The sequence below is a fragment of the Chroicocephalus ridibundus genome, chromosome 1 (genome assembly GCF_963924245.1).
Source record: "Chroicocephalus ridibundus chromosome 1, bChrRid1.1, whole genome shotgun sequence".
NCBI lineage: Eukaryota > Metazoa > Chordata > Aves > Charadriiformes > Laridae > Chroicocephalus > Chroicocephalus ridibundus.
The window spans coordinates 91545147-91557804 of record NC_086284.1 but is presented as its reverse complement, the minus strand read 5'-3'; the positions used below and the strand labels follow the sequence as shown (position 1 = coordinate 91557804).

At 33.8% G+C, this 12658-nt stretch overlaps 1 protein-coding gene across 1 annotated transcript in view; it reads right to left on the bottom strand.

Moving 5' to 3' along the window:
• IL1RAPL1 (interleukin 1 receptor accessory protein like 1) overlaps positions 1–12658 on the bottom strand; it is a 758191-nt gene that overhangs the window by 659225 nt on the left and 86308 nt on the right. Inside the window, exon 2 of the mRNA XM_063343473.1 lies at positions 7809–7914. Within this exon, the coding sequence (XP_063199543.1) occupies positions 7809–7890 (82 nt within the window). The 5' untranslated portion in view covers positions 7891–7914. The remainder of the gene's footprint in view (positions 1–7808; positions 7915–12658) is intronic.

Genomic DNA, 12658 nt, shown 5'->3' with positions numbered 1-12658 from the left:
CTAGTCTTTCCAACAAGATTATTCTTCAGGGTCTTTCAAATGAGAACTATATGTTGAAAATTACTATATGTTGAAAACTCATACAACATTCTGTAGCTAAGGAAACATGCACTATTGTAAAGGATTATTCTTTTAAAGAAAAATGCACGCTTCGCATGTACAGTTGTCATCAGCAAAAAAACAGGTTCAAAACCATATATTAAAGGAACCCTCTAATTTCCGGAATATGCAAAATGTTACTAAATAGGTTAATTTTTAACTCCTACTTTCTTCCAACAGTCCTTGATTCACAAAAAGCAGGTCATGCCTTTTCTCCTAACAATAATCAAGTGGTTTTCTGCCTTCATAAATGAAGAAAGAAACTGAGAATCATATCAAAACTGGTGTAAAAGGTTTTGCCAGAATTGTCTACGTGATGGGGATATAGATACTTTTGCTGTCTAAATAAGGTGCTCAAGGACACTAATTGCTCTTTTGACATCTTGGTACCATGTAGAAATAGCAATTTCTTTTTTTCAGTGGTCTATATTAATTCCAGGAGGCCTCTCAGTTCTGTCAGATAGACAAAAGTTCAGGACGGTGAGTGAAAGGGTTGAAGGAGGCAGAGTATTTACACAGTCTTCGCATCTCTAGATCATCTAGACCTCCCTCCAAGCAGTCACAAGCAATCATTCATCTCAGTTGACCCCATTACTATATATTCAAGGGTATTGTTGTTGAAGATTTTCTCTTGTAAAAGAAATGTGCAAGTAAGAAAGCAAATAACATCCTCCCCCACTGACACACACTATACAAGCTGTGTAACTTGTGAAGTAATGAGGCAAAATCCAAGAAAGTTGACACATCCAGTTAATTCATTCTTCAACTATGAAGGGAAGGTTTTATCATTAAAAATAAAACTTACTGATTTCTACTACACGTTAAAATGGAGAGGAACAGCCATCTTTAAATTGGAACAAAAAAGGTGCAAAAAATAAACTAAAATATCTTTTATTCTAAGGATAAGAAGTAGAAGAATATTAGCGTTAATAAAATCAATATGGAATGACTTAATAGATCAAGATATAAGAAAATTGCCTAAGAATGAACAATACCATTTTCTGTTTATCTCCATTGTGGTTTTAATTGCAAAGGTTTTCCCTCATCTTTCTCTCTCTTCTACCTCAAAAAGAAAAATGTTTCACAGTTTTCCCCATTCAGTCCCACAGCTACAATCACAAAGACGACTATATATTTGTATGCCAATTCAAAATGAGTTTTTTGAAAGAATCCTCATATGAAATAAGGTTCACTTAACCAGGTCATGATGCAAAAATATAGTCGTCCCCCCAGTGCAGTAAGAAAGATACATACGTCTTAGCTCATGACTGTCTTTCACTATACTTTTGCTTCTTGTCACCAAAGAGAAATAGAAAATGGCTTTCATAGTAATAACAGTACTCTTAATTGTTCCAACTTAAAAAGTACTTGCTCATAGAAGTTAATCTTGTACATCAGACAGATAGACATAGATAGACCCTTAAGTATTATTTCAGGTTCTGTGTAACCACACAACAAGCCACAAGCCTCATCAATTAATAATGGAAAACTAACATTCTGTAGCAGGGTGGAAACAACAGCTAGGGGTCATTAATATCAATTGACACAAACTCCTATGGCTTGCAAGAAGCATGTCCTTTAATTGCTGTAAATGCTTTACTCCAAGCTCAGTGTACTTGGAGTACTGTATATGTGAGTGTTCTGCCTATAAATTTTGTAAGAAAAAAAAAATAACAGATATATGTCTATTTTTTTTAACCATCTGATTACTATTCAGTGCATATCAGATCCAATATGACATTCATCAACTAATTACCTTTTGACAAGGATCCAAAAAAAACCTCCACAAAAACTTAGCTAATACACAGACAGCATGAAAAAGAGAATGACACCACCGAAGGAAAGACGCTAAGAAGAACAGGATGATTTATGTAGTAACACACTTATAACACTAAGTCTCATCCAGAAGGGTTATAAAAAATAAATAACTAAAACCTACAAATACTCAAGTACTGGTTACCAGACCTCTGCTAAGCCTCAGCACTTAATTGCATGTAATTTCCTCAAAGCTGGATTCTAGATATAGCTATTAAATTGTTTTCTGTAAAATAGTGACAATTCAATTAATTAGGTACAAACAAGTAAAATAAATTCAAAAATTCTTCCTACCTGAAGAGTGCTCAAACTGTCTTGACTTCTGTAGATATACTCTTTACATATAGCACAGGTGAAGAATTTTCATTCCATGGATTTTATTTTTTTTATTATTTTCATTTTAATATATTGTTGAGTTCTCATTGTGACAATTGTCAAGAGGTGTAAAATTTTGGCTTTGTTGATGTTAAGGCCTACATTGCACAGATCATGTGGTCCTTTTCCAGTTAAAAGAAACATTTTTGAAAAGGAAAAACTGTCTTGTTTGTGCAGAAATATCCTTTATACAACTGATATTATTCTCTAAAACATACTAAATCTTACATGACAAATAATTCATAAAAATTTGTAAGAGAGATATAAGTTAGAAAAAATATCTGCTTATAGCTCTAAAGAGTATGGAATTTGTCAAACAGAATAACTACTTGAGATTTTTAGTATATATTTCCAGTCTGTTGCTCAGAATTCCCCTCACTCTAGAACCAAAAAAAATAATCTTGAATTATTTTTATCTAGTTAAAATTCATATTTTTCTTCTACAAAACTAACTAAAATTCAGAAATACCACCATTGCAATGTACCAACACCACCAGCATTGCATGGCTCTTTACTTCCTTTTTTCATAACGTTGATCTTCCATACAAGTACAAGAACTCGAACCAGCCATAATTATTCATAATAGCTAAGGCACAGAAATACTAGACATTAAAAAGCGAATGCGACATGACAAAATACATCCATAGACTGTCATTTCATCATGATGATGTGAAGGTTCTCATACATATCCTAATAACCCATCATTGGAAAGATTGTCCTTCCAGTAAACTATTCTATCATAGATTAAATTCAACCTAGAACAGAAAATTTCCATTCACAGTAGCAGAACTGAATACAGAATATTAATTAATAGACTCATGATGTATAATAATCTGTGGAAAAACAGAGAACTACAGACAGTAATAGCAACTTTCACCTTTTTTGAGACAAGGCAACACCAGATTGCTAGTAGGCAATGTGAGTGTATAATATGCCACTACACTAATATTGTCTAATTATACTGATCAAGTCATAAGTCTTTATGTAATAAAATCTTTTAGATACATTTTTCCCCCATTGTCCCTTTTAACAGATTTGTTTTTTAAGAAAAAAACCCTTTCTTTCCTTTGTCTACTCATCATCCTTGGAAAAAACCACCAGATGGCAATGCAGTGTTCAAGTATTTTATTTAACATACATGTTATAGGGAAAAAATCTGTACGGATCAGCATGAGGCTCTCCTAACCTACTCCCTCTTTGATGAATATTAAATAATTCATAAGCAAAAACTCTTCACCACAAGTAACTGATCAACTACCACTCAAACTCAAAAAAAACAGACTTCAAGAAACCTAGGTGTCTAAGGATGTAAAACCACATGGCTAAAAAAAAACCCGATTCTGTTCAAACTATGAAAAAGTATATTTTCCAGAAAAATCACTGAAAGAAAAACATTTAGAAATGCATTACCATAAAGTTCTCAAAATACTATCAAGGTGTGCATTGAGCAACAGACACCCAGTGGACTGCACAAAAAGTAGATCTACACACTTTTTAAGCATATTGTAAATTTATATGAATTTTGGCATCATGCTAAGAAACGGGCATTATTTCCTGTGCTTTTAAGATTTAAGCCAATTCCAGTAAAATCATGTGCCGAACGAAACAAAATATATAGGCTTTAAGTATTTATTCTTCCTTTGCATCAAGCAGGACATGGTGATCAAGCAGAGGAATTGTTTCATGAAGCAAGATGCTTTGGTGATACTTCAAAAAGCTGAATAGTGTAAGAGTCAGTTTCCTGTCTAGCGGATCACATCTGATATCCATTATGTGCCAAATCAAAGTTCATCTTTGCAGTTAACTGTTGCCAGCTCTGAAGCCTCTCCAGAAGTTTATGGGGACTCCACTGACTGCCTTAAAAACCCAGTTAACAACGATTACATCTATTCTGAAGTCAGTGGTTAGAACGCTAAAGCTTAAGGCAAAGGATCTTTTCTTTCTTACTTGAGAAGGTATTACAACTTGTAGGTGGTGTGCATTCAACTATAATTGACAAGGAAAGTTTACGTGTGCTTAAGTCTAACTTGATTTTTGCATTTGTGGAAGAAGATTCTTGCATCATTTGTATTTATTAATGGAATTGTTACTGGAACTGCTCATCCAGCCTTTCTTATGTAACAAACACAGTTATTACATGCTCTAAATGTAAAATAATTCCTTTCTATGTTAAAAATTAATTTGAAATTGTTCATCGTATTACAAAAATGATTTAAAATATTAACTGGAAAAAAAGCTGTATCTTCTGTCAGATAGAATCATACATACAAGATAAAGTGTTGAAGAGGTACTTCACACAGCTGTGAGCAAGCTAATTTAAAGTATGTTTTCCTGACAATCTAATAAATATTTGATTAATACTCTTCCCTTTATACCCTATATTATTATATTTAACTGATGAATAGAACACAGTGATACAAAGATTCAAGGACTGCCTTTAAGTAATGTCATTTAAGTGCTTTTCATAATGACAGCTCTCATGATCAGAGCTTTAATCCAACACAGCATAACCTCAGCTTTCTCTTGCAATGTTTTTTTTAACCTGTTTTTAAATCGACACAAAGACAAGAATATTATGTTGATCCTAACTGTTTACTTATATAGCTAATTATTTGATATAATTTCAGTCCTGAAAGGCAACAGACAGTCATAATTGTTACCCATTTTTTGAAATAAAATCATAATTTGAGCCTAAAAATTACTCCACATTTTTGGCACGCTGTGAATCCTCACTGATTTTCTGTAGGTAGGTTTTCATGTTCTTGATAGATCACAGAAGTGGTTGGAAATGTATTTCTACCAGACAGAGAAACTCATACTTTTATTAATCACTATCTTTTTAGCACAGCTGATAAAAAACCTACAAAGGAAGAGAGCTGAAGTACTCTAACGGGAAAAATCCAACTGACAGTATAGAAAAGACATTTTCAAGGATAGATATTTTTAACATAAAATAATGAAGTTAAATATATAAAGAACACAAGATTTGTGGTTTCAGGTTTAGTACTTAGAAATAAGCTCAACAAAAGTGAATTAGAAGGAATAAGTCACAATTAAGACAACTATTGAGCATACTAATTCAACAACTGGTTTAATGCATTCCTTTAATTCACATCAGAGAAGAAAGTACATAAAGGCAACAAATCTCTAAAAGGTGGATACTGCTACTCCATATTTATAATTGTAACACCTCATAAGTATAAAAATATGCCAACATTTTTATTTTGCTATTCATTTTACTTTAATGCTCATACTTCAAGGACAAAGTGCCTCACAAGTAGAACTGACTAAAGAGACGTAAGCCATGTCCTCACCATCCTCCGCCTCTGGTTAATATGTTCACGTAAAACAAAAGTTCTATTTTCCAAGTTGATTTTTTTTCCCCTACTTCCAATTATAAGTTGCATTAGTTTTAGGAAACCATTTCTATTTTCACAGTACAGATAAGTGAATCTTATTTTGCTAAAACTTCTGTTAAAGTAAATAAGGATTGTAAAATAGGCCTCCTGAGCACCCAAGGGAGGACAAAACCAAACCAAAACAAACCAAAGGATATCAACAACAAAAGTAAGCCAAGCAGCATCACACGTGTTATTACATTCCACCTACTTCTCCTGAAGCTCTTCAAGTCTGAAGTCACTAAACAACATGACCAAAGGCAGTAGGATCTGAGATTTTAGTAAATCAGAGATTTTTCCTTTGCACATACAGTATGACAAACAGCTGTCTTGGTGATACAGCTAATTGAAACTATATACAGGATAAGTAGATCTCATGTGAAAACATCAAGAACCCCATGTTACAGTAAGGTGTGATCCAAAGATTTCCACTACAGTTTTTCCTTTTTATTACAACATCACAATGAGAACATATTCTATACATCTTTAAAAGTACTGTATGCTCTTTCTTTTGCTGGACACCAATTATTTTACTTTCCCAAACAGAAATATTTACCAGTTTTCTTTGCATTGGTTAATCAGAGGAAGAGGATACAGGAAAAAATGATGAAATAAAATGCAGAGACAACCCAAATTGTTACTGTCACATTCAAGCAACAGGTATCTGATGACTATTTTTTTAGTTCCTTAAAAATGGATGTCATTGTAAAAGTTACTGTAAGATGAACAATAATGCTTATACTAAATTTGGATTAAGGAGCATCAACTTAAAGCTTACAAGTATTAAATCTTAATTAAACAGAACAACCTCACTCAGACACATTCAAAGGATACCTATGATATCTATCTCGGCTTCAACATCATCATATCACAAACACACCAACCCATCGCCAACTCCTTGGCTCTGCACACAGTCCATATATTCCAGTTTTAATAGCCCCAAAATATTTTAATCTCAAATCTTGGTTGAGGAACACCTTACTTTATAGTGATACTCCTTATTTGCTTTCCCTCAATCTACATTTCCAGTCACTAAAATATTGGAGACATACTCGGTTTCATAATGTTAAAATATAATCAATCAAAAATACAAGATATACTTTAAGCTGTTTCCCAAAACGTATACAGACCCGTGTCCTCCCTAAGCACCAGTTACAACTACCAACCAACTCCAGTTGGAAACGGATTTAAAGAAAACATAAAAAAAGAAATCAAAGCCAGACTTCTGAAACAGTACAACAAAAACTACCTAAAAACTCCAATGCCAAAAGGAAAATGACTAGTAACAACAAATCTAATTAACTAACTCCATCAACATGGGATTAAGACTTCCATTAAGGATTTAGTGTCCTTTAGTGCCATAGAGCAAAATGGTTTGCAGAAGTAGTAGCCTATAATTTTTTTCATTATCCAGTGAAAAGTGAAAGAGGGGAAAATTAGAATTTCAGGGTGACAGACAAAAAATGAACCCAAACACACCCAACTGTCTCAGTATTGGTGTTCCTTTTATTTACATATGAAGATAATTCATCTATAGTAACAGTTTGAAAGATGTTTGGTAAACATGTCATCCTCTGCTTACTTTCTGAAAAACCGCCTGTATTTTCTTTGCTGAATTAAACTCTTCAACCATGTATCAGATAGCCCTTTTAAAAATACATTTTGCTGTTCACCCTTCATGGTTATTAAATTTAACATGCTTGATCTATTTGTTGTATTACAAAAATTAGTAGCCTAAGCCAAAACTGCATGATCTTAATTTCCAAGAGATTCTTAACCATAAAGTATATAGTCAAAGAGATAAATCTAGTAATCACATTAACAACACTGACTGCAACGAAGTCTTTTAAGTAAGTTAGGTAGTTCTGGGAATAACTTTCCTTCAGCAGATGAATTGTGACATTGATTGTACATTCCATATCTGATTTTAACATTTTTGTTTTCTTCATCAAGTTCACATGACACAATATAGTCTAAAAATATATTGAAGCTGCTAACTTTTTCTGCTGCGGAATTTGAAATCCTCATAACTATGATCCAAACCACCATAACAACATCTTAGCATACATTTGCACTTCTTTCCAAACCACATTGTAACCACAGAGATAAATATTTACTTACCTGATCCCCTTTTGGTCACAACCTTCAAGCTCTGAGTTAGAGTAGCATACAAGAGTATCAAGTTGGGAATAGGAGCTTTCATTTTCTGTCTTTCCGTGGTCACTTCCTAGAGTACCAAAAAGAAGAAAGAAACACTCATTAAGCATTGGAACAGGCTGCCCAGGGAAGTGGTTGAGGCACCATCCCTGGAGGTATTTAAAAGACACGTAGACATAGTGCTTAGAGATATAGTTTAGTGATGATTTTTGTCAGAGTTAGGTGGATGGTTGGACTAGATGATCTGAAAGATCCCTTCTATGATTCTATATTGGTGCTGAAACAACCTTGAAGTAACTCATCATAATACTGACATTGTAGAAAAGCTGAATACAGTATTTGTGAGCAATTTAATGCACAAAAATAATCTATTGTTCCTGAAAAAAATACATAAACTAAAATCATCATAAAACAAACACATGCACACACCACATTTAACCCTGGAGCGTTAGTTTCAATTTTGCCTGCACATTGAAAATTCATTGTGTTCCTCCTGAATGAAATAACTTTAATCAATTTATTTTATGAAAAAAGTGTGATCTTTTCACTAAGCCTGCAAAATAACATCTAGTTTTTTCTTTTTATCATATAAGCTATTTCTCCTCCCCACCAACAGGAAAAAGAAAATAAGGTCCTTCTTCACTAGTTTTGCTTCCATTTATTAATTCCACAAATTGAGAACAAGATTCACAATGAACAATTAATTAAAAACAAATCTGGTCATCATCTTAGGAACAGCGAAAAGGGAAATGTAAGAGCGTACCGCAGGAACCAGCAGAGACACCTGTAACTTCCTTTTAAATGAGCTGAAGTCCCATGAGCAAGTTCAAACTAACATATTTACTGCACTAAATCAGAAGTGAATGTTATCAGGATGTGAGAGGTGGATCGCAGGTTGTGGTTCAACCTTCACCTCCAAGATGTGAATAAGAGTTCTGGATTTCTATAACTTGTGTCCCCAGGGATTAAGTGGCATGAGCAGCTGGTGAAAGCAGGGACTAAACATTCTGTTAATTCCCCGTATAACTACGAGGATGTCATCTAGTCATGATGATTATCAGCTTTGTTCTGGAATGGTTGACAGGACTGACATCTCACATTACAATGTGCTAAAAGGGGAAAGGGAGGCCAAATCTTCTGCCTAGTCAAACTAGACAGCAGAATCTATCTATTCTATCTATATTCATTATAGCATTTTATGCAAAAATATTCTTATCTAATGGGGTAAAAAAAAGGGCTGTGATCAACGGTTCTTTAGTATTATAAGTAAAGACCCAGACGAAACCAATGTGGTTTTGATATTGACCTCTGTTAATCACAGCACTGTACAGCAACTGAAGAAATTCTCCAAAGGAACCATATAGTACAAGTTTTGATTTCAAGAGAGACCATGAATCTTTTGCACTTTCTCTGACAGTCAGGTTACTGAGTACCCAAGACATTTTTTGAAAGCATTATCTTAAAATACCTTCATCTTAGAAGAGAACAGATTAGAAATAAGAAATAGTGGGGGTGTAAAGGAGCACATTATGTGAAGAATTACTTAAACAGTGATGACTACATATAGAATCGATCTTACAGCTTTACATTTTAAGACATTTGAGAACTAAGCACAAACCTACTGCACTCATGATCATGGCTTTATTAAAGATGAGGGAGTGAGAGAATACAGTTTGACAACATTTTGTGATACCTTATTTTTTTTAACAATATTTATACTCACAGACAAACACACAAGCATTAATATGTTTGCTCATTCATTAGCTGTGAACAAACTTTAGTATTTTAGCATCACGGGTGAAGGACTATCATTTACCTACATTCACATGCAATTTCAGAGAAATTAGGTGAGAAATTAGGCAATAAATTGCTTATCAACGTAGAAATTAAAATACGAAATACAGAATTTCTGTGAGTTAAATTTAGTGCAATGCTAACATTTTTACTTAAGTTTAAAATTTAACTAAGTACCATGACCACTAGCAGTTATAAATAATATAGACCCTTAGAATTTTAGAAGCTAGAAATGAAGGTTAATTTTCCAGGGGCAGAGTGGGTAGATATCACAAAGTGTTACACCACATTTTACTGCAGACCTGAGTCAAGCTTTCTGAAATCAAAATCTCATTTCTCAGCCACTGCACGAACTGATGCCGCAGGAAATCCTGAAGCTGATATCTTCAGCCTGCAGGGTACTAGCGAGAGTCAGCTCCTTGCTCTGTGTGAGCCCAATAAATACAGTCCAAAGAACCTCAGGATCTTACTATGCAATTACAAATTCACTAAATAGGTTCTGACTGTGAAAGCAGATCCAAATGCATCCTTTTTGACCATGCATCAAAAGATGATATTGCTGATTACAGTGAAAGAAATACTAATATATACATACATACATTTGCATATATGCATTTATGTATTCATATGTATTAATACATATTTTTAGATAAGCCATATAGTAGCTATAAAGCTTGAAATTACCAAAGAAAGCCTCAATAAATACAAGAATATCAATAAGAAACTGTTTAGTCAACTAAATCCTTCTTTTGATCCATGCGTATATCACTCATTTAAGTCGTCAAGTCAACAAGGAGAACCATATTTGTAACAATGGTATAGCAAGGTTTTCATTTTAAACACGTGGTGCCGCTGTGGAAGCCATTCTCATGTACATTTATTCTCAGAGATTCAGGTCTAGCTTAAAGGCATAAGCAAAACTGGCTGTTGCCTACATTGTTTGTGGTAAATCCCCAGAAAGTAAAGTCTGCTACTGTCTTTGAGATACCAGAAAGCACTTACTGCTAGAAGGAGGAAAAAAAAAAAAAAGGGAGGGGTGGCTCCCAGCACCAGCCACTGCCTCTTTGCAGCAATATGAGTAACAAATCAGATCTTACAGGGGCTCTCTCCAGAGTTTTCAAGCCTTTTCTTCTGTTTCCACTCCCTTTCCTGCAGAAGTTTTTCTTTTCTTAATTTTAAGAATCAAAAAGCTCAAATGAAGGAAATGGAAACACTTAAAGATCAGTAAAGAGGAGCTGGTGCCTTATGGCTTTGGAAGTTGTCTGGGAGGTTGGAAAATCTGCTTCACGTCATTCGTATGACGGATTCAAAACAGATCCTTAACATCTCATGTCCCCTGTTCCAGGTGAATGCATCAGCAATTGACTATTCTAGAAAATGTCACCCTAGTGAAATTGGTTGTAAAAACAAAATAAGCAAGTCAGAAGAAAATAAAACAGGAACATCCCAAGGAGGATCCCACAAGTTGTCCACAGAAAATGCCTTCACTGCTGCAATGAGTAGCCCTGAAGTTGAGATGCTGTAACATATTGAGTTAGGTTTTAAATTGAAAAACAAAATAAAAGGCATAATTATGAGAAGCCAGATTCTTAACACTAAATGGAGTGTGATATCTCATGAATTGGAAACAGCCTACTTTCAGCAATGAATTTTTTACAGAAGAAACTGTTTCAAGAGTCACCGAGCTGTAATTTAACTTTTTTAAACAATATCAAGAAATTCTGATTTTACTAAGTAAAACTAGTCTTCTGTTTCTTTAAGCAATAGGAGATTAACAGCCTACATACACATCTACAAAAGTCCTTTTTACTGTTTTGTTTTTTGTTTTTTTGTTGTTTTTTTTTTTGTTTTTTTTTTTTTTTGTTCTGGTTTTCAGTTCCACCAGAAAGCTAAGACACTATATGGGAGTTATAAACTTAACTAGTGCCTTTCAAGTTGCATCAATGTTAGCATGTTTTACATACTCTCTGGCTATAAGACTGCTAGACTCCATGGGTGAATAGTAAACTAACGATGTCTTTTAGAATTAGGGATTTTTGGTTACTTTTTCTTTATATGATAGCAAGAATTGAAATATTTTTCATCTTTAAGCAGCATTCACAACTTTAGATTTTTAGTTGTGGATTATTTGTTTGCATGAACCACAAAACTGAAAACACATTCAATATTCCTGGGTAAATATATTCCACACAAATTTTAATTGGGTATATTATTAATTTTTTAAGAAGTCTTTTCTCTAGAAGGTGTCATTGCTTGACATGAAAATGACATAGAAAGCCTCTAGTATCTGTATCTCGTCACCAAGTACCTCATTTTCCAGCTGAGACAGAAACAGAAATACAGCTGTATCTCAACACTAACATTCTTTGGAGAAATGCCAAGAATGCTTTTTTCCTTAAATTGTCATAAATACTCACTGTGAGGAAAATGCATACACATACAGACATGCTTCCCAAACCAGCTCAGCAGAGATTAAATTAACAATAGTAAGGCAATTCCTGATAAGGCAGGAATATGGAAAAGGAACTTCTCATTTGCTAATTTTACTTATGTTCATTTTGGGCCTTTCCCAAAACTTGAATTAAACCTAATTGAAGTAAGAAATTTTCCATTGGCTCAGTCCCTTACAATAACTTTAAGGGGTTGATTCTAAATTAGCCTATAAATGCTAGCTAGCTTCCATTACCTAATTATCTGAAAATCATTTTTCTTCCTGTGCTGCCTTTATAACTTTGAAGAACGTTCTTTTCTTTTATACATATTCAAAACTACTTCATTATCTTACTCCATCATATCCCCTTCAAAGAAAAAAACCAAAATTTAAGATACTGCAGGATCCTGAGAACCCTGAAAAATACTTCATGACTGTTCTGTGTCAATGTCATGAAAGTGCTGTGTTAGCTAGAAAGATTAGTCTGCTTTAAAACAAAGAAAAAAAACCAACCAACAACAACAAAACTACAAAGAAAACAAAAGTAACTCTTCATTTAGGCCTGTGTATTTTCATGTGGCAGAAAAGC